Source organism: Osmia lignaria, chromosome 11, assembly GCF_051020975.1.
Source record: "Osmia lignaria lignaria isolate PbOS001 chromosome 11, iyOsmLign1, whole genome shotgun sequence".
Lineage (NCBI taxonomy): Eukaryota > Metazoa > Arthropoda > Insecta > Hymenoptera > Megachilidae > Osmia > Osmia lignaria.
The window spans coordinates 9,801,564-9,823,911 of record NC_135042.1 but is presented as its reverse complement, the minus strand read 5'-3'; the positions used below and the strand labels follow the sequence as shown (position 1 = coordinate 9,823,911).

The 22,348-nt window shown below is 31.5% G+C and overlaps 5 protein-coding genes and 1 long non-coding RNA gene across 16 annotated transcripts; 2 read left to right on the top strand and 4 right to left on the bottom strand.

The window, feature by feature from the left end:
- Window positions 1–821: 821 nt before the first annotated feature.
- fbl (pantothenate kinase 3 fbl) lies at window positions 822–5,646 on the bottom strand. 7 transcript variants are annotated; one of them, XM_034323865.2, is made up of 10 exons: window positions 5,455–5,646; window positions 3,877–4,051; window positions 3,327–3,505; window positions 3,090–3,263; window positions 2,835–3,002; window positions 2,686–2,762; window positions 2,433–2,609; window positions 2,137–2,308; window positions 1,951–2,064; window positions 823–1,894 (listed from the first exon to the last, which is right to left on the bottom strand). In XM_034323865.2, exons 2-10 carry the CDS (start codon window positions 4,013–4,015, stop codon window positions 1,841–1,843), a joined length of 1,254 nt encoding a protein of 417 aa, XP_034179756.1. In that variant the 5' UTR covers window positions 4,016–4,051; window positions 5,455–5,646; the 3' UTR covers window positions 823–1,840. The 7 variants fall into 7 exon arrangements, with proteins under 7 accessions (XP_034179760.1, XP_034179756.1, XP_034179757.1 ...); XM_034323866.2 differs by having other exon boundaries at window positions 3,892–4,051; XM_034323860.2 differs by lacking the exon at window positions 5,455–5,646 and adding an exon at window positions 5,051–5,413.
- Window positions 5,647–5,921: 275 nt separating this feature from the next.
- On the bottom strand, window positions 5,922–6,776 carry rtp (MORN repeat-containing protein retinophilin). Its single transcript, XM_034323873.2, has 4 exons — window positions 6,637–6,776; window positions 6,374–6,557; window positions 6,196–6,305; window positions 5,922–6,128 (listed from the first exon to the last, which is right to left on the bottom strand). Exons 1-4 carry the CDS (start codon window positions 6,644–6,646, stop codon window positions 5,980–5,982), a joined length of 453 nt encoding a protein of 150 aa, XP_034179764.1. The 5' UTR covers window positions 6,647–6,776; the 3' UTR covers window positions 5,922–5,979.
- A 162-nt stretch (window positions 6,777–6,938) lies between these two features.
- On the bottom strand, window positions 6,939–10,858 carry Mms19 (MMS19 nucleotide excision repair protein). Its single transcript, XM_034323846.2, has 9 exons — window positions 10,506–10,858; window positions 10,005–10,243; window positions 9,610–9,942; window positions 8,936–9,530; window positions 8,576–8,857; window positions 7,771–8,492; window positions 7,440–7,697; window positions 7,216–7,380; window positions 6,939–7,144 (listed from the first exon to the last, which is right to left on the bottom strand). Exons 1-9 carry the CDS (start codon window positions 10,600–10,602, stop codon window positions 6,944–6,946), a joined length of 2,892 nt encoding a protein of 963 aa, XP_034179737.2. The 5' UTR covers window positions 10,603–10,858; the 3' UTR covers window positions 6,939–6,943.
- Window positions 10,472–15,580, top strand: LOC117604110 (ubiquitin domain-containing protein 1). Of its 5 annotated transcripts, none has more exons than XM_034323872.2 (5): window positions 10,472–10,490; window positions 10,948–11,059; window positions 11,467–11,826; window positions 11,914–12,032; window positions 12,115–14,702. In XM_034323872.2, the coding sequence occupies exons 2-5, from the start codon at window positions 10,978–10,980 to the stop codon at window positions 12,274–12,276; spliced, it is 723 nt and encodes a 240-aa protein (XP_034179763.1). In that variant the 5' UTR covers window positions 10,472–10,490; window positions 10,948–10,977; the 3' UTR covers window positions 12,277–14,702. The 5 variants fall into 5 exon arrangements, 2 of the variants coding, with proteins under 2 accessions (XP_034179763.1, XP_034179762.1); XM_034323871.2 differs by lacking the exon at window positions 10,472–10,490 and adding an exon at window positions 10,570–10,588; XR_004581366.2 differs by lacking the exon at window positions 10,472–10,490 and adding an exon at window positions 15,313–15,580 and having other exon boundaries at window positions 10,883–11,059; window positions 12,115–12,349.
- On the bottom strand, window positions 13,394–17,295 carry LOC117604106 (heme A synthase COX15). The gene is made up of 6 exons (XM_034323856.2): window positions 17,064–17,295; window positions 16,810–16,969; window positions 16,589–16,715; window positions 16,297–16,429; window positions 15,606–16,230; window positions 13,394–15,537 (listed from the first exon to the last, which is right to left on the bottom strand). Exons 2-6 carry the CDS (start codon window positions 16,966–16,968, stop codon window positions 15,283–15,285), a joined length of 1,299 nt encoding a protein of 432 aa, XP_034179747.2. The 5' UTR covers window position 16,969; window positions 17,064–17,295; the 3' UTR covers window positions 13,394–15,282.
- A 1,230-nt stretch (window positions 17,296–18,525) lies between these two features.
- On the top strand, window positions 18,526–20,513 carry LOC117604116 (uncharacterized). The gene is made up of 3 exons (XR_004581377.2): window positions 18,526–18,716; window positions 18,800–19,053; window positions 19,234–20,513. It is a non-coding gene; the product is annotated as an uncharacterized LOC117604116 (long non-coding RNA).
- The last annotated feature ends 1,835 nt before the right edge of the window (window positions 20,514–22,348 follow it).

Sequence of the window (22,348 nt, the reverse complement as noted above, 5' to 3'; positions counted from 1 at the left end):
GGACAACTAATGGCATCTAACACAGTGCCATTGTTCAAGACATGATATAAATCTGTGATTTAGGGCTCTCACATACTTAAAACGAGAAAGACTGTGAAAACACGGACGTTAAAAGTTAGTACCAGAAAACTTAATTAAAAAATTTAAATTGTTAATATATTATTTAAATAAATGACTGTTAATTAACACACAGTTTAGGGAAAGAAGAGCTCATACTTTTCTGAGAGCTGTTTCTGGTACGAGAAACGTGGCGGGTCGGCGCTACGTATTCCCCTGTAGGTCGGTTAGGTTGAGCGCCTCTAACGTTCAGGCCGGCTTTGCCTTATGAAAGGGCGTTGCATTGGTTTTATTTATTTTTAACTATGATGTACCAATCCGACACTCTTGAAATTTTTACAGATAATAGTTAAATAGTAAAGGATTATTCTTAATTTTTTCGGTGGGTGTCATCCAAGAGATTGTTTATAAAAATCATTTTCAAAGATTTATTTATTAATTTTCAACCCTTAATCATCGAATAAAAATTTTGAAAAAAAAATATGATATACAGCTAATGAATACCTACTATTTGCACTTTAATGTGATCAAATATCTTAAATAGTTTCTGAGAAAAAAAATGGTAAAGGTTTTGGGTTTTACCCTCATATCTCCCTTATCAGAGGGGGTAGGGGGTTGAAATTGCACACAATTGTTGTTTAGGCAAAAAGCATTATGTAATATAAATATCAACCGAAATTGTTACTGGGGCCGATTCACTATGCTTATACGGCTAGACCCTTTGATAACACAGTAAAAACAGTATCTTTAATTTTGTAACAACAGTTTATACTTTCTAACATTTCATGCCAAATATGGAAGCATTTATTAATACAAGAAAATTACATTTGTTTCTGTTCCGTAGAAATTAACTTTAAACAAGTTTTCTGTTATTTCTGTAGATTTATATAAATATTAGCCATAACGTTAAACACATCGTAAAATACATTTGTTTATATAGCGCTATACAAGGATTCTTGTAATAATTTCCATGATATTGTTTGTCACATTATAAATTATTTTGTAAAAAAATGTGTCTACATCTCAAGACACCGTATGTATAACACATTCAAATTCAATAATGATTAATACCACCTATTACATCACCCATATGATATTTTTCAAGTAACTAAAAAATGCATATAAGTAACCTATGAATGTGGCCACTGACCGTATATTTTGTATTAGGTTCAATAATCACCGTAACGTGACACTAATCGATTGCCGTATTTTACGTTTTTTTAATAATCAAATTAAAGACATATAAATAATAACAGGGGTTAAGTACTTACAACTGCAATTAATTCTTTCTTTTCTTGCGGGTTTTTAATAATTGGAAAATTCTATTTAGGATGCTTTCTATGTAAAACTCGAACGTGTATTTATAAAAACGTTTAGGAAATAAATTATGAGGTAGACCTAAGTTACTCATATAAAGAATATTTGAGTAAATTTGATGCGTTGAGCTTTGGTCCATTAAAATCTTGTATATAAACGCGCGTAAGGTTTGTGCCCACATTAGGTTTTTATGCGATTATCACGTAATATATATCAAAGTAATTCCCTAAAACAATATACTTATTTCTCAAAACTATAATAAATATGGTCATATTTGAAAATAATACAATTCTGACCATGGGCTTTTGCTATTGCTAAAATATAATGTTGTAACTACATAAATAAACAATACCTGAGAAATTAAATATTATATAACAAAAATAAATAATTATGTTAAATAATTGCATATTAATCTTTAAAAAGATTCGTTTTTGGAATGCTATATATTATGCACTTTTCTATAATTTTAGCTTGTTTCACCATTAAATTGGAGCAGACATCCTACTGCGCCAAAATAACCCTGCGAATAAAACAAAATTAACAAATAGAAATATTGCAAATTTTCGTATATATTACCTCATGTTCTAAGAACAAAGCTTTCATTGTTCCTTTAGACCAATAATCCATAGCATAGGCCAAAAGTTTCATTGATATAGGGTTTACCCTAAGGAAATTTCCTACAAACACTACCTACAAACATCATTTAGTATTACCAGTAATAATATAATCCGAAGAAAATAATTAATTAGGTGTTCAGTTTACCCTTTCAATTTTTTCATTCACAGCACACATACGTGCAATAGAGCCAATGTTGTTTGTAATAGTAACAAGTGTTGCGCGTGCAAGATCTTCTTTACTAACTGCATTTCGACGATCTTTAGAATTCATTTGTCCAAAACTGTATATGTGATAAAAACAATATGCAGGTAAATCTCTTAAAAAAATAAATTACAAAAGCGTTTACAAAATAGGTGAGAAAATAAAATAAATCGTACTGTAACATAAAGTAATTTATATACAACATTCGTTGTACTTTGCTTAATGAATGAAAAGAATACCTGCTTGCGACAAGATCTCCTGGAAGACCAAAAGGTCCATAATCTCCACCATAAATGTCTTTAACTAACTTGTCCACTCTGGTATTATCACCTCCAGTTGCTAATTCTATTGCCTCTTCAAAAGTATTACACCCAGTTAGTAAACAACATAATCCTAAAAATGTGCCACCACCTAGACTAAATATAAAATCAATTTGTTAGTATTAATGTTTAATATAATACTGTATACTCCTTTCATCACAAAAAAGCACACCTAGTTCCTGATATTCTTTTATAATTATCTGGCCCATAAACAGCTAATATGCTTACTCCTGATCCTATGTTTACAAGCTGTAAAAAATGGGTAATACATACATCAGAATATATCAGAATATATGTTAAATTTTATACAACTATACGTACCAAAAAAGGGTAGGGTTCAGAAAAATCATAAGGGATTTTTTGACATTTACTATCATCCGTAGGATGCGACCAATAATAACATTCATGTGGATTTGTCGTTTCTATATAAAGCATACCACGTATTAAACTATCTAACTCATCAAATTTTGCTAAATTCATGTTTACTTCCTGTAAACAACAAGATCCCTATAGTACATGCAGTTTTAAATACAATGAAATAAATCTGATAATGTAATAAAAAGTTGTATGTCTTACTTGTTTAAAATTTTTTTCAAATTTATATGCTCCACCACCAGTAGCACAAACTGTTGTTACAAGATTTGCCATACCCTTAGACCTTGCTAATGCTAGAAAATTTCCCATTTCACTTGTAGGAAATCTAATAAAATGTAACGTACCACGTCTACCTCTAATGCAGACATTATCCATCTATAATATGAATAATGTAATATAAAACAGATTTACAGTAAAGACATCATTAATGAAACATACTTGTAAATGTGTATCTCTGTGACCTGTTTTTCCATATGCCGAATTTTTAGTTAAATACCGCCGGATATTTTTCAAAGTCTCTACCTCTGCATTTGCTTCATCCCTTGTAATGTCTTTAGGTTCAAAATACACTAGTTTAGATAATGTACCTCCTATATCCATACCAAACCATGGCATTGCTAAAAAAATAAAAAGTATTATTATACCGTATAATATCAGTACATAAAATATTATAGTCAATAACAAACAAATGGCATTACAAATTATAATAAAGCAAACAATTTGTATGCATACAATAAAGGAAAACAAGCTACAATTGTATTACATATGTACAAAACATTATTGCTATAAAGCAAATAAATAAAAGAAGTAAGCAATAAGGTGTTAAACAATGGACTTATAATTTACATGTATGAGGATCACTTTAAAACAAATATTTATAATGTTTTCTTGAAATAAATTTTCACCATGTTATTGTTGAAGTGATACTCGTACATAAAAGATAATAATAATAATAAAAAATAAAAGTGGCTACTCTAAGCACACATACAATTAAATAACTCACAAGGTGATGAATGGTTTTTAGACTCAGCTGGAGTACTAGTACCAGTATAACCATTAGATGCCATAGCTTTTGTTGTGATATGACTTTTATAACTCTGAGGACTCATTGTTAAACTTTGAGTCATTTATAATATTCTCTAATATTATACAGGATCCTTTGACTGAAAAATAAAGATTAGGTCATTTTATTTTTAACAAATTATTTTAAGGTCACTTGAAAAAAAATGTGTATTATAGAAATTACAAAACCTAATAGATAACTTATTCTTAGAAGCAAAGAATTTTTAAGTGATTTTGAGAAACAACTTGCACATAAGATAGTGATATTCTCAGTTATAGCAAGTATCAAAGGTTACTCTTTAATCATGCATGTCATGAATTTAAAATACGAATATATTATATTTTGTTAAAGTTTTTCTACTCTCTATTAGAATGCATTTTAAATATGTAATATTCAAGCTAAAAAATGGTAATAAAATACTTTACATTATTTATGGAGCCCTACTTTTTATTAAATAATCTTGAAGACATAATTGTATAATTTTATTAAATGTATAATAATTTGAATTTTATATTCTTAAATCTAATTTGATCTTATTCTCATATTACTGTTTGTTGTTTACTACATTTATATATATATATATATTTTTTATAATTATAGTAGAGGACTTCCATCAATAGAAAATTCTAAGAAGTTTTAATAGTTTGTATATTTTCAATCGTTCAGCATGAAATCGTTTCAAGTTCATCAATTCAAATATAATTGCTTAAAAATAACAGATTGAAATATGTATGTTTATAATTAATTTTAATTAAATCATAATCATAAGTACTAATGGGTTAGTACTACTTGCAAAGTAACGCCATCGGTATTCGTAATGATCCTAGATGAAGAATCATACATACAAGCGTCGACATACATACGTATTACCACGAGATTATTACGATCATGTACAAACGATTTTTTATTGAATTTCAGACAATGAAGGAAAAAATGAAAAGATACTGATACTGAATAGATATTAACTAATGGTTTATGAAAACACGAAAGCGAACAAAATACACGCACCATTTCCCATGTCAGCCAACGAAGTGATCGAAAAAGTAATAACTGTATCCTATACGGTATAAGCAAAAGCAACAAAATAATTTGTCCTTACCTGAAATCGTCATTTCAAATGATTCACAATGAAAATGTTTGAAATTTATATAAAAATGATTATGAAATTCAACAATAAAAAGATCACTTAATTATTTTATTATTGAATAACAAATTTATGAACAAACATTACTGCATAAATATGTATTTACAGATTCATAGCTTTTTATAGTTGTAAATTATTTATTTTTCTAAATTTATATCACAATTACTGCTAATCTAGATGTAGTAACATCGCGTGATAACAGCTGTTCAATACTATCTCGAAAACATGTGTCATGAAGATAAATTGATACGATACTCCTTCCTTTAACCTTTATTAGCCTTTCAAATTCCCGGGATAATGCAAGACAGCAGTCGTAAAACCGTGAAAATGTTAGTCCAAGTTAATTTTTTTATACCCACGTGTATGTAACATCAGTCTGTTGACGTCATATATCCATGTTACCAAAGTTTGTATCGAAAGTATTTATAGTATTATCACGTAAGATGATACAGTATTATTATTACGAATTAACTTGAAAACTTCAGTATTACAGAATTTAGATTTGTCATTGATTTCCTTACTAGAAACTTGAATTACAAAATTTAGAGTAAGATAACTGTGTTCTTTATCGCTTATATATACTTGCGTATATGCGATTTTGCAATCATACGATCACGTGTTTTACTGATATAAGCAAAATTATGACTATTTTTGTTTTACATAATTAATTGGTACTACCAAATTATAATTTTATCATTGTCGATTATATTCAATATAAAAATAGTATTATATGTAATGGAATTGATTTTTTATTATCTATTATAAATCTCATATACACAATCAAATTTTTTATTTCTTTTAAAATCAATGAATAAACAGTGGCATAAAATATTTAATATTTTTATTGATATTCAATATTACACATTTTTATTTATGTCTATCATTTAACTGCATTGGGCACGAGCCATCATAGAGATCTTCTGTGCCTTCTGTACTATGTCTGGACAATGTCTACGACGTACAAGTTTACAATCTTGAAAGAAACCTTCATTTCTAGGAAAGCCATGAGAGCCATCAGCATATGTGACTAATCCTGTAATTTATTGAAACAGTAGTTTATTGATTTAATATAAACCTTTTAATACTTATGTTTTACATACCTAAACCCCAGACACGGCCACCACGAAATTCACCTTCAAATTTCATTCCATCTGACCTCCAAAATACACCATGACCATGAAACCATCCTTGCATAAATTCACCTTCATACCTAATACATAAAAAACATGTTGAAGTTAACAACAGATACTCTACAAGACCATTTTTAAATATATTTACTTTGCTCCATCTGGAAACACTATTACTCCTAAGCCAGAACATAATCCATTTTGAAAACCACCATCATAACGTGTTCCATCAGGTAGAAGTAAAGAACCAGCACCGTGTTTTAAGCCCTTTGCATTCCAATCTCCAATATATTTTGTACCATCTTCGTATTTGTATGCACCATTTTTTACTACACCTATAAATAAATTTTATTATACTACAACACATTTTTCACAGCTTTTACATTTCTAGGAAAAAATTACTACAAGTCTTACCATCACCCATGCTTCTGGTATACTAAAAGCATTAAAGAGTAACTTTCAGGTTTCAATCCCATTATAGAAATCAATTCTTTATTCAATTATGTACATTATGTACAATATAACACAAACGTATTAAACTTCTTTAACTGTTGTACAAAAGTGACATCTTATAGTTCTGTATATAAATTTAAAAATATGCAATACAATATTGTTGTTAAATTTATATCTATTGCTATTAAATAAAAATGAATGCACATATATTTGTAAGTTACAAAATTGTTTTATCATGACTGATTTAATATAACTTAAAATAAACAGATCATTGTTCTTCAATTCCTCCTGGTGCGCCAACCAAAAACCATCGTGCTCTTGCTTTTGCGGCGGCTTTTCGGACTAAACGCTTTCGATCGTCAATTGGAACTATTAATTTATCTAACACATCTTGTCTGTACAGGATAATTGAAACCGTTGGATAATCGCAATAATTTGTTAAACATTCCAAAGCTGCAATCCTGATTTTCTAAAAAATTTAATAACAAAATGTATAAGATAGCATGAATAAGAGTATTTAATAATTTTATAAAATATTACCATTTTTTCATAGGTAGATAAATTTAAAAGTCGTTGAATAAAACGCTGTATATTTTCAGAAAAAATAGCATGTTTAGTCTCCAATAAAAGTTTCAATGTAGTTAATGCTGAATGGATTAACTGCTCATTGTCAAGACATAGAGATTCTATTAAAAGTGGAACCAACTGAAAAATATTTATTATTAGAATAAATTATAATAATTATATTTATATTTAATAATTACCTTTGTTAAATGCATAATCAAAAGTTCCATAGGTACTTCTTCTAATAGGTGCACCAATGCAGTTAAATAATTTTGTCTTGATGAATCTTTAAATTCCGAATTTTTGTTAATTAAATGTTCAAATACTCTTTGCTTGAAAAAGATTTTAATGTTACAAAAGTTTTCTTCCACTAAAACATTCTCTTGTCTACTTGTTAAAATTGCGTATTTTTGGGCCACATATTGACCTATTTGATCATGTTTTAAAATGTCTATAAGCTAAAAAACAGTATTAAAAAATGTTAAGTACCATTAAAAAAATATTATTAAAAAAATTAAAAAGTTTACATACTTCATTTAAGAAGATTTCAGCATTACAGGAACCTTTTGTAATGATTGCTTTTGTTAACCATATTTGTAAAGCAGCTGCTGCTTGTTTCATTTCAGTATTAATATCTGACTTTAAGTCATTAGCTATTTGTTTTTTAAGATATGACAAAGTACTTTGAAAACATTGATCATTATCATTCATTTTATTTAATATTACAGCAAAAAATTCCCACGTTATGAGTTTTATATTTGAATGAATGTTATTAAGTTGTAAATTATACAAATTTTGAAACAAGCTTAGGCTTATTGATAAATTAACATATTGACGTAAAGGAATAAAAATATTCATTATAAAAATAGCGTCAATTATCGAAACTTGGTCACACAAAATTGTAGCATATTTGTTAACAACCTCTTGTTGTTCTTCGAATGTAAGGTTTCTTACAATTAGCCGGCAAATGTTTAATACTAGATCAAATCTCTGATCAACAGGATTCATTTTAAGAAGAGCCAACTTTTCAATGATATTACATTCATTACACAAATAATGTTGTATATTATAATCAACATCTTTTGCAACAACTAGCCTATGAAGACATGTTAAAGCTGTAATACTTATTTCAGAATTGGTAGCATTCGTTTGTAACACAATTTGTGGAAGAATTTCAATACCTAGTTCATATGTTTTAGCAACAGCTGTTAAAAGTTCTAACTTATGAATTTGTATTTCAGCTGTTTCTGCATCTGAAACATTTAAAATAAAGAATTTATATTCTCAAATTAAACGTATTAACTGTTAACAATAATAATTAACTCTATTTATTTACCAGCAGTTAATGAAAATCTTTGCTTCATTAAAGATGATATTTCACCTGGATACAGTGTAGCGAAGCTAAAAAGAGATATGTAACAAATTGTTTTTAATTCATTACAATTTGTTTTACTTAGATTACAAATTTTATCATAGAGTGAACTTCGATGCACTTTATTTAAATATGTTTTCTGTAATGTTAGCCCCAATAATAATAGTGACTGTAATTCTGTATCAGGCGTCGATAATTCGTTTAAATATAACTGTGGTATATCTGTCCATGATAATTCTGGAACATCTAAATCAAATTTCATATTATACTTAAAAGAGTTTCTTAGACTAAATATTGTAAGAAATATAATAAAAATATATTTACCCTTGATGTTAAAACTATGATCATTAGTAACTTTAATAAAATTGTTTAGTGTATTAACCAAAATAATTTTATCAGTTACTGTAGTTTTGGTGGAATACTGTCCAAGACATAATGGTACTATTGTTTGTAATATCTGTGTGCATGATTCTTTATTGACTATTGCTACAGATTCTAATAACTTCACAGATGATCCAAATAAACTAAGTTGTACATCGTATAAAGATGATTTTGCATCTGTGATTATATTATCAATGAAACTTTTACACAGCTCAGTATCAATTGATACAACTTCAATTATAGACACAGTTGCTTTTAAACTAGCATTCCTTATTTCTAGATCTCCAGTTGATATAATTTCTTTTCTTAAAGCTGACCATAATTCAGTCAAATAATGTTTAAGGCCTTTTACACCAAATGTTTGTACACCTTTACACAACAAATTCAAAGAATCCAACTTGGCAACTTTAACATTGGAGAATAATTTATCAAGAATAAGTGGTATACAATGGCAAGCAAATTCTGGTACAGCACAAAGACAAGGTGCCAATTTTTCTGCCAAATCATCACGTGTTATTTGTAATCCCTGTGCTCCAGACTGAAACATGTCAAATCAAATTACAATTTGCACTTATAAGCGATGAATAATTAATATCTTGATTGCTTGATTTAATTACACTATTGAAGTCAACTGGAAAGTAACATGAAATGACTTCAAACATTTCTTCAGTTAAATGGCCTAATGAAAATTCTTTCATAAAATGTGGAAGTATGGTAAATATCAGTATAAGATTTTTAGGATCCCTTTCTCCATCAATAGTATTTATAATTGCATAAATCAAATCAGGTCCCATAGATTTTAAATCTTCTGTTCTGTTTTGTAACAAGATTGTAAGTATTAAATATATATTATAACGATCAGATGCTGATTGAGATTGGCATTGAACATTATCAAAAAAAGCTCTGAGTATATGTGCAGGTGAATCCTTGGGTAAATGATTCATTTGAACCTAAAATAAAAACTCTTCTTTACTTAGTTATTAAATCTAAGATTATAAAATGTATAACTTACAATTGTTAAAATTCCCTTTAATACTGTTGGTATAATAGTGTGATGATCTTTAAGTCTATCACAATAAAATTTAGTTAAAAAACATAATTCAGTTTCATTTAAAAAATCATTAGGTAAATGGGACAAAATAGTAGAAAGAGCATTAATGCCTTTTTCCCTTAAACTGACATCTTTTTCTATTAAAAAAGGTCCAAGCTCTTCCACAACAGCATGAAGTTTTGAATGTCCAGATTGTATTTCTAAATAAATAAAAATGATAACCATTATTTTTAAGATTCATAAATTTTATTGCTTTATTATATATTTAGAAACAAATTGAATAATCACTTTCTATAAAAAATAAATAATATATTTATAATAATACTAATTTATAATAGGTGTCATGTTATTTTTCCTGTAAGTACATCATAGATAAGTTTCATTGTATGTTGTTTTTACATTAAACATCAAGGCCAATTATCTACATGTATAGGAAGAACAATTATGGTAATTAATACACACCTACAGCGATCTCTTGACATGCTGCATTTAGAGATTCGTTCTCTTTAATAATAGTCAGAAATCGTTCTTTAAAATTAGTGCTTGTAAGTGAAGCCATCGTAAAGCATGCCTTTTTACTGTTACTTAACCTTAGCGTATCAATAAAACGTATTCTCTATCGAATTTGATCAAAATAAATGTATCTATTAGAAACTGTTAAAAATATGCCACATCAGAAGTACCTAAGAGCAATTATTATATTACGCAACACATGTCAATAAAATATAGTATTTATCTTTGGAAAAATTTGGTCGTGAACTTTATTTTATTTAGTTTTTAAATTCTACGTTTGTCAACATTTTAGGTTAGCAAATATTCGATTACAGCGCCTCTAATGGTACCGATTCGTAATTTAATGGATAAGATGGATGAAAATGGCATGTAAGGTGTTGTTAAATTTCAGTGAAATGTTTGGTTACACCAGCCACCTAGGATGGGAGGCTGCATAGGTATAACGAGGGCAAGAAACGCCTCCGTTGACGATACTACGGGAAATTCCACAAGAGTAAATTCAGGTAAAAGTTTGATTGAAATTACGTACATTGAAGTTGCAATCAACAACAGCTAACCTTGAAGATACTCCAGCTTTTTCCTTACCTTCGCACTTAGCATTTATTGCGTTTTATGTATCTGTATTTGCATATTATTTGTTACGTTGAAAGTTGAGTAATTAGTTATCACCGTGTACGTGATAACATTCCATAGTATCAAACTTAAGATTTTGCAAAAGAAATTACATTTATCATTCTTATTTTGTTTCATCAACTATTTAAACCATGTTTATCACTGTGTTGAATCTTAGTATTCAATTATATTGTGAAATTCAAACGAATTTTTTAATTCAATGTGTTTCTTCTTCTATTAACTTTACAATTCTTTGTTTTTTTACAAAAATTTATATAAATACATGTCATTATTATAGGAAATTCAAGAAAAAATCATCCACTATGTCATGAAGTAATCAGGTGGAAATCAGATGTACCATTGACAGAGGGTCAACTCAGAAGTAAAAGAGATGAATTTTGGGATACTGCACCTGCATTTGATGGACGTAAAGAAATATGGGATGCTTTAAGAGCTGGAGCAATTGCAGCAGAAGCGCAGGATTATCAGTTAGCACAGGCTATATTAGATGGAGCTAATATTTCTGTGCCAAATGGTTTCTTAACAGAATGTTATGATGAATTGGGAACTAGATATCAGGTCCCTATTTATTGCTTATCATATCCAATTAATATTGTGAAAGAGGATAGTGGAAGGGATTCACCTGCTGACTGTTCAGGTAACACAGTTAAAATTAATTAATATTAAGAAAATTCAGGAGCATTTTACATGTGAAATAAATTTGTATTATTTTATTACTTCTTAGAACCCATTGATAGTGGAGTTGAACAGACATTAAAACTCAGATTATCTACTACATTAGGTGAAGTCAAATTGCCTGTTTATAGCAAAGATACTATTGCAGTTGCTAAAAAAAAATTACAGGTGAGCATGAAATTATTTATATTCATACTTTAATTGCTTTTTTTTAAATTCGTAATTCTGCTCATAATAACTATGTTAATAGAGTCAAGAAGGTTTAGAACCATCACGGCAAAGGTGGTTCTTTGGTGGCAAGTTATTAGGTGATAAAATGCATATAGAAGAAGCAAAGATACAACCAGGTTATGTAATACAAGTAATTGTAAATCCAGAAAAACTGGATGACAGTCCAGTGAAAACAAGCTGAACTACTGTTATACAAGATACAAGTTGCATTAAACCATATTTTCTGATGAGCACATTCTTACACACATACCCAAGTAAGAATACTTTTTTTTTTAATTTTATATCTTGTCATTGTTAAGAATAGAATAAAATGCACTTACAGCATAAATTTCATGATATACATATATATATGTATATGTATATGTTTTTCTCATAATATACATGTATATATATACATATATGTTATAATAATTAGATACTATTGTGTTAAAATTGTGGGTTGTGATTATTTAATTTTTGCTAATTTATACTAGATCAGAAAAAATATGCTGCTAACTAAAAATAAATTGCTACAAACGTCTAATTACAATCAATTTTAACATTAACACATACGCAGATAAGATAGACAAAAAATTGGCTAACGTATCACATTTAATTCAAGACAGAAATGTTATAAATTTATTTGTTAGTACCAACGAAGGTGCTGGTGCTGTAACAATTGAAAAACAAAGTAAACATGTAGAAAATTATTTATGCTGCTTATTAAACCATGTTGCATAATTATATAAGAAGTAAGTAATACACTTAAAAAAATTATAACAATAATAATAATATTAATAAGAGAATTACGTAAATATTGAATATAAAAACACAATGGACAATAGTGAAAAAGGAACAAAGTATATACTGCTTGTTACAATACATTTTCATTTCATTTTTTCTTTTTTTAAATACATTTCATGTTCGAAATTTTTTTACATTTGTAGTAATTAATTTTAATTTTGATTGAAAAGCAGTTACTACTGCTTTTTGTTACACTCTTCAATGATATATAGATTTTTGGTATCTTTTCTTTTGGTAAATTCTCGAAATTTTTGTGAATGTATTATGAATGTTTATAGGACGTAAGTTTGCATTGTTTGGTAAAAATGTCTTTGGTCTATTAAAGGCCTAAAGTTTACGATTCCTTCCTATAAGTACTAATAAGATATTGTATTGTAAGATCTATACAGTTGAATGATGCACAGAGGAAAAAAAAACATAAGACTAATATTGAATTACATGTGGTGCAGAATTTATAATTTTTATACAATTTTATCAGTACTATCACTTTCACATTCGTGTTATTTGTGCTTATGATAAAATGATCAACACAGTAAAATAAGTACTACTAATTTAATTTAATGGCACTTAATTCTTACTTCTGTCCCACATGTTATATAAAAAGATGGTCTAAAATATAATTATACAAAATGACATATTATAAGTGTGAATTTATTGATTGTACTAACACAACAGTGATAAAGTTTGTTTACATATGCATTGATCGTAAAATTATAATATATAATATTGCGTGTGCGTGTATGTTTAATACGTAATACATAGAAATATATCGGTATGGAGATATATACGTTGGTTCCACTATTCTCAATTTGAGTGTCAAAACAAAAGTATTTAATCTTATAAATAACTTATTTATAAATTGGGTAATTACGCGCAATTTAAAGTAATACAATAATTGGAAGCAATTGTTAAGAGTATGAACATCAAAGTGTATGAAACCCTGTTCATATAACAAGAAAAGAAAACAGTTTCATATTATCTATTATGCATTTGTTTGATACACAACCAAAAGCAGTGTAACTAAATGTTGCATCTCTTTTGAATTTATAAATTTAAGAGTTTTATATATACCATTCTTGTATCTTTATTGTGTTCACAAACTATAGTTTCTTTACACAAAGAAAGATGATGTCTTATTATTGTAATATGTAATGATATATCAACAATATGCAATCAAATGATATTTCGGTTTTTCTCACCATATGATTTCTTTGGTGAAGCAGTACCATCGATTAAAGTATTATTTTACATGTTCTGTAAGTTCACAATACACCAATGGGAATGGTACTACCGCATTTATGAAAACGCATTCGTTACCAGAAACTAATTAAGACATACAATCGTTACTGGAATGACAAATTCTATCAGACTGATATTAGTTTTGCAATATAGGATTTGGGTTATCTGCAATATACTGAAAGAGACTGCATTTTAAGTTCTTTTTGATTGATATTCAAACAGTACAGAAAGATTATTTTGTGTATAGTATCAATTAAATTGTATGTTTTTCGTGCATATTCATACAAAGATTTTAATAATGTTGTGTTTTTCTTAAGTGATATAATTTTTATATGTATGAGTGATAAAATACATTTTTCTTGAATACTCATGTCCATGTAATATTGAACAAGAAATGTGATGCGGCGCGATTGCTATATTACAAAGTGAAAATATGACGAGTGTACATAAAAGCGTTACAATAACGAAAGTGCAATTCAAAACGCCTATTAAATGTTGCTACTGCTTAATATTAATATTGCTATGTTGGACCAATGCGTACAAGGCGTTTAAAAAAAAAAAAAGAAATGAAAGAATGACTGATTGGAGATAAGGTAGAACAACTGCCAATAAATAAAGCAAAATTCATTGTGTTGCTAATCAGAAATTAGATGATATTAAAAAAATTTTGGAATGTTAACAAAAACATTATTAGGTAGCAATTATTGATTAAGCAGGGTTTACACATTTTTTAAACTAATTAAAGAAATAATATTACTTACCAAAGCTGGTTTTTGAAATTAGGTGCCAGTACTAACATCATTAAATATTTAATATGTGGCTAAGTTTAGAAAAGGACAAGTGATGTTAGTAGTCAATTTCTTTTGATTTATAATTTACAGCTATAATTCTGTCAGGTCCAAGATATATAACACCATTGAATTATAAAAATGCTCTATATATTTGTTTATTATTATCTTAAAATAGGTATTTATTTGTTCTTTATAAACATCAAATTATAGATACATTTTCAAACTATGAAATTACTTAATCTTCTGTATTTTGATTATAGTAATATTACTTTAAAGTAAATACATGTAAATTAATTTCTAGGAATATTGATTATTATAACTTAATGCATTGTCAAATAAAGTATAATGTTGTGAAAATTTTTCGTCTTTAAACTTTATTTAACAATGTACTTTAAATACTTCAGTTCATGGCACAACCAAATTATTGTACTCAAAACAAGAAGGCTACCAGATTGATGAGCTGCAGCTAATGCTAGAGGCACATGATGTACCAATGTTGAAATGCCTAGTAGTACTTGAAAATAACCGGCGCAAAGAACCGCTAATATGGCTTTTTTAGCGTTACCAGGAAGCTTGTATTTACGAGATACAATTCCGATGTAAGTTATTAATGCTAAAGTAGTAATTGCCTGTAAAAAAAAGAAAAAATAAATTATATTACCCTAGTTTTAATCTAAACTGTATCTTTAAAACGTACCAAAATTCTGTGATCAAATTGTACAGTAGTTGCATTCTCTGTAAAATTTTTCCACTTAGGCGATACCGCAAATACGTCATCCGGTATCCACTTGTTCGCCATTTTCGGAAAAGTGTTATAAATAAGACCTGCATCCATTCCTGCTACAAAAGCTCCAGACAAAGCAGTAAAGAAAACTAATCCTTTTGTTGAATGAACTAACATTCTAAATCTTTTCAGCTTCTGCTTCATTTCGCTAGTACTAATATTTAAATTATTAAGGTTTAATTTTTCAGCAGGAATTAAGTAATCTAAAGCATTGTATAAAAATCCAGTATATATAATAAATGCCAGTCCTAAATGCGCGGCTAAGCGATACTGCGAAACACGTGGAACATCTGACGGTTCTATAAAACGATCTTCTAAACCAGACTTGACCATGTACCAACCCATCAGTCCTTGTAAACCAATTAATGAACCCAAAACGGCTACTCTAGTTTTCATTCCTGGCTTCAGCATACCTTTAGCCCAGAAGTATGTTGCTGGAATTATAAATACAGCGCCTATTAAACGTCCCCACATTCTATGTAAGTATTCCATCCACCAAATTCGTTTAAATTGTTCCAATGTCATATTTTGATTAGTGCTATAAAAAATTTACATGAAAATATAGTTTCATGAGATATACAATCAATCTGTTACTAATTCTTACATTTTGTATTCAGGAAACTGTTTATAACGTTCAAATTCTGTTTGCCACTGAGTTTCAGTAGTAGGCATTTTTTCACCAAGTAATCTCCAAGTAACCATTGATAGGCCAGATTCTGTAAGTCTTGTTACACCTCCTAAACAAATAGGAAATGATAAACAATTGTTGATTTTTCTTTTGATGTACTTTATTTATATATATTCAAAATTTAAGTATTACTTTCCATATGTTTGATCTACAATAACTTTAATAACAGTACAGGCATAATAGTAAAGTAAAAGATAAAGAGTTATACCTAAAACCACAGCTATGAAAACCATACCACCACAAGTTAACATCCATTTACCTACAATTTTATCTGATTTCTGGGATGACTTTGATGCAAAACCTAAAGCTATAGTTTTGCCCTGTCTAAATAAACCCTATAAATTAAATAATTAAATAAGTAACATTAAATAATCTTACATTATCTATAAATGATAAATGTACTTTTTAAATAGAATTAATATTCAATACCTTATGTAAAAAAATGGAATTTCTTTTTATTAATGTACATGTGGTATTTACAATTTTTTGTGGTTGAGTATATGTGTACAAATTTTTCTGAATTTGTAAAATTCTGGTTGCAGTGCTTTTACTTTTTGTTAAAGTACAATATCTTACCAAACTTAACATGCTAAAAAAAGTTAAATTCTTTAATAAACTGTAAGGAGTAGTGTTTAAATTAAAATGACATATGTATGTATATAATCTTCAATGTATTTACTTACGCTGCAATGTTATACAATAATATTTTAAATACATAACATAGTTAACATGCGCATGTAATATGTTCTCTCGTTGAACGAATAATGCATAATATCACATTTACAATTCGCAAACTTCTACATCATAAATTACAATAATTGTAATTATTCTTCAGATTATTTCTAAACAATTGTGTATTCCAACATATTTTTTGTTTGTTATAAATAGCTGTAAAGCAATGTGCAACTTTTAACCTTACAGAAAATAATAAACATTCAAGACATCTGGAGTAAAAATAAGTAAGCTCTTTTCTATAGTTCAATAAGTTGACGTTCGTCGATAATCATTGATAAGTAAGATTTCTTAGGAAACATAAGGATCAACTAATGGTAACTAATTTGTTATATACAATTTTTTAATCGTCGTCAGATGGCACTTTAACATAAACATACAAATTGTGAAATACGAAGGATCAGATTGATATGTAATTTCATTTCATTCAACCGAATTTCATTTATTTGCAATAAGATTTGTGGTTTTAATCTGCCTTCATTAAGTTTCTTAAATAGTTGCGCACGATATTCTTGCGTTATACAATGTTGAAGTTATACATGAAATTGCTAATCAAAATGCTAAGTGTAAGAAAATGTCAAGTAGGTATCGAACCATCATCGATTATAAGATAATAATGTAATGATCTTTAATGAGATTTACACATGTACTCTAAGAAAACATCATTAGATTCCGAAACAGCTTTGCAATCACAGAACTCTAGCCGCACAAGAGTCGAAAAGCAATTGAGCGTAGGCGTGAAGCGATTCCTTTATAGGAATACGAGAATCAACGTGGAAACTTAATTATTCGGCCTATTGCGCACGCATATGTGTATGTGTATAAGTGTGCTTTCGTTGAGTGTTTCATCTATTAGAAAATAACGTTGACCTCATCTCTTCCGATGGAACACGAAAAATGCTTCGACCTGTTTAGGTTAAGTAAGTTCCATCGAATGGATTAACGATCATCGATCTTCGGGTACACTGATATCATTGCTTCGTTTCACGGGATAATGTATGAGAAAAAAAATTAAGGTTAAATCAGAGTAATCTATATCTTTTGAAAGTAAGTAGGTGTTAGCTATTGACAACACTTAATCCTTGCTAAATATCATTGAAAATGAATCGTGAATCAGTGGCATTAAATCGGTTAGCATAAATTTTCACCGAGCACGAGTAAATTTGCCATGTAAATAGTCGATTGCGTTCCCTATTAAACGAACACGATGCACAGTGATTTCAAACCGGTGAGTTTTTTTACCATCCATTGGTTCGAATTGCTAAGATCCCTCCCGTCTGTTTCCTTACAGTATAAGGCAAATTAGCGCCCGATTAGTGAGCGAGCCCCTTGGGATCCGAAAATATTCTCACGGTCCATGAAGTATCGAGGCACCGGTGAGAAAGTAAAGAAAAGGAACGTTAGAGGTATATGACACGTATTTCATATTTTATTTCGACAAACATTGTCAACGAACGAGTTTCGGTCATTGTATCTCTGCGCATGCGCCTGACGCATGCGCAGAATTTACAGTGTGCGCGCATTTTGGAATTTTCAAATTCTATGTACTTTAGGACAACTCGACTAATATTACATAATGACAGGCAGAAAATATAGCATATATGGTATGTATATATATAATATAAGTGGTATCGGTGTTACGCAACCATATAATCCTAGATTACAGCAATTACATTTTTGCCCGCAGTGCATTTCCATCCGAATCATATATGGAGGCGCTACCCTATCGGATAGCCATCGGCGCGAGCAATCTGGCATGCGCGGCCGTTCTCGTGAATGGGCACGGCTCGTGGACCAAGCGGCGGCCGTATGAATGAAATAGTAAATATAATTGACAGAAGGGCAGGCGTGGGCAGGCCAGTCAGAACAGGCAAGCAGAAACAGGCGGAACGAGGTGCAAGACGGGAACGGCGTTTTATACGCGGCAGGCGTAGGATCGAGGTCATCACCTTTCTATCATCCGAAGAGCCTAGATAGCACTTTTTTTGTCTCTCTTCTTTTTTTCCTATCTTACACGTTTCGACACGCTTTGGATATCCTTGATACTCTTTATTCGGTCATTATCGTTTGGTTTGATAAGATTTTTAATAACATATTTTTTTTATCTCCTTTTTTTTCCAGAAAATATTAGGACAAATGAAACTTTTACTAGAAAGTAACGAGGGTGATACCGTGCCAGCTGTTTGCACTGATCTCTCGTTAACTTTCTCATGATCCATGCAGCTATCCAAATGAGCGTTGATAACGTTTAACGTAGCTGTGAATTGCTTGTTTACCTACGTCAAGAGGCGAAGGCTTAGGTGAGCCGTAAAATTTCGGTTCCCCCTTTGGTCAGCTGGTTCCAGGGACTCGTCATAAAAATTTGGCCCATCACCGTTAGGCTGACGGTGTCGCAACTCGACTACGGTAGTCAAATTAATCGTCGTTACGGAAACGGAAGAACCCTGAAGATTTCTATTTCTATTAGGGCCTTTGTACGCGAGCGGTAAGTAGGATTCCCTGTAGGTCCTGCCAGGTTAAAGCGTTACGTGACGATGAAGACAGATCCGCCCTCGGTCGCGGGTACTGGCTGTGGAGAACGTTGAAGGAGAGCTGCGCCAGTTCTTGGCCGGTCGGTCTGCCTTTTCTCTCCTCCCTTCTCCCCCGACTCCCTTCCCCGTCGAGTCGTCGAGTGACGACCAAAGACGGTAGGAAGGTACGGTTTCCGGTCGCCCACGCGACAACCTAGCCGGAGCTCTCTCGCGTCAGGCAGCGGCGTTGTGAAAATCCTCTCGATTCAGGTGTCCGGATAGCGCTCACGGAGTGGTAAACCTGGCGCAACACCCTGCCACTATGGTGGGGAGGGCACCATGATCCAAGCAAGATGGAGAACAATTTGTAGATTTCTATTCCTGCCGATACATCGATCTATGTTCTCGAGCACCCTACATCTGATCAACCTTTTCGACACCATACCTCTAATGAAATAGTTTTCAACTATAAGGAAACACGAATTTCTTCAGGAAGTATCAAGACGAGCAACGACTTTCATTTGCTATGAGAAACACGACGGATATGCTTCTCGAGACAACTGGAGCGTCGCGTTTTAATCTTACCATTTGTCGAGAGACAGTGGAGCGACTGCGTCTCGAGTTTCTCCTTTTTCAAATTCATTTCCTCGGACAATTAGCTTTCCTTTCGCTCGTTCGCTTTCCAGCTTCGATTGCTCAACGAGCAATAATTACATTCGAACGTTACACGTCGCGAACGTATCGGGAGAGCAGCTCGCTAGGGGTTGATTCGAGGCATTGTCGGTGGAACGTTGTTTGGCCGTTGTCGAGCACGGCGGGACGCACGATTAATGATACGTTTCATACTCGTTTTCGTTCATTGTCGATGCTAATCGATTACTGGCCTCGCGAGAGCACAAGTTCCAACGCCATTAGTTAAGATTCGAATAAATTTCGGGTGAAAGTGGTCTAGGGACGAAGGGTCGATCGATCCTCCCAGTGATAAATTTACCTGTCAATTAACTTCATTTCACCTTTCAGCCGTTCGAGAGAATCGCTGGACACTCGCTGATGTAGAACCGTAATTAAAATCGTATGCCCTGGATCATTTGTAAACAAATCGATTGACGCAACTCTTCACGATCCACTCGTTGCAAGAGACATGGATAGTTTCATGGATCGTTCAAGGACTTGGTTGTTTCGTCATCTTGCGCTTGAGTCAAATATCGTGTGAGAAGTTGGAAATATTGTCGCTTAATTAGCAGACCTTCTGCGAAACGGAGACCAGTCAGAAGAAGAGACATATGTAGAAACGTGGACGATATTGATCCAACTTTGAAAATATTCTCCAATGAGCATCAAGTTCGGCGTACCCTGGCGAACTCAAAACAGTCCTTTCCCCGTAAGTACAGAGAAGCACTTGAGATCTACAAACATCCCAACAACATCAATAGGGACTCCGGATACCAAACCCATCCAATTCGGAACACCATCTTCCCGGTTTTTTAATCGATTGGCCATTCAATTAAAACAGCCACCCGATTGGACAACTCCACTCAACTGGAGCGTCACGCAACAATGACTCCAGTTCTGGATAAATAGGGTCGCCCTGTGCGGGACCAACCAGTATCACGTTGTCTCTCGCCCTGAAGAATTAAACTGCAATGTTTACGAAACGTCGGTAACAAACCGTCAACCAACGGGGCTCCATCCCGGAAGCCTTATTCAAATCTTCAGTTGTTATAAGTTCAAAATTGGCCATTTGATATGCAACAGCCTAATAGTTCTGAGAATCCTCTACACGGTTTTAAGGATTTCTTCTTCCTCCTCGACTTGCCGTGACGTCGCGACGTATGTGCCTCTCTTCTCTTTCCTTTTTCTCGCTTTCTATTATTCTCTCCTTCTCGTGGTACTCTATTCCTCTCTCGTTGGATGCTGTTCCTCTCAGAAAGTCCCTTCGAAGAGGTAGGGCACGCGAATGTGGGAGGGAGAGTTTCCGGTCGCCCACGCGCCTTTGCAACAACCACTTCGCTGAGGTATCAGGGACAAAACACGGGCCGGCGGATGTCTCTTCTCTTCTGCGCAAATGAAGAAGTCGCCTTGCATTTGGCAAATATAATGAAAGCTCCCTGTTTCGTTTTCGCGTCGGCCTGTTCCGTGACCTGCCGCTCGAAACCCCTTGCGTTTCGTTCCGTTTCCTTTCCGCTTCTGACGATCCGACTCTCTCTCCCTCTCTCTCTCTCTCTCTCTCTCTCTCTCTTTCTCTCTTATTAAATCTTCCAGGAATTAAATTTATTCTTCGTCGTATTTGATCGTAATCATGTAACGAGAGAATTCCGACGATGCGTACGGTAATTTGAAAGGAACAGCCTGTCTAATTAAGGAGACTTAACGCTCTAGCAAGCGGAAAATGATGAGTTTTTTTACGGCTGTTTGAATCCGATGTAGTTAACAACACGATCGATATAATTAGACAATAATTGAATTTATTGCAGGTGATGAAATGAAAGATGACTCGTAGGTGTTGTTTGTGGCAGGATTACGTTAAGACTCCGAACAAATGCGAAGAAAAGAAAAAAAGAAGACGTTCGTGTTAGACGTCTTTTGAACGAACAAGAATTAGAAAGCACATGGTGGCAAAGAAGGCAAGTCCTACGAAGGGTACAGAGTCGTGTTGTCGCTGTGGAGCAATAGAAAGGTAGCGGCGATTACGAGGCTTAAAAATAGCAATGACGACTGATCCGTCC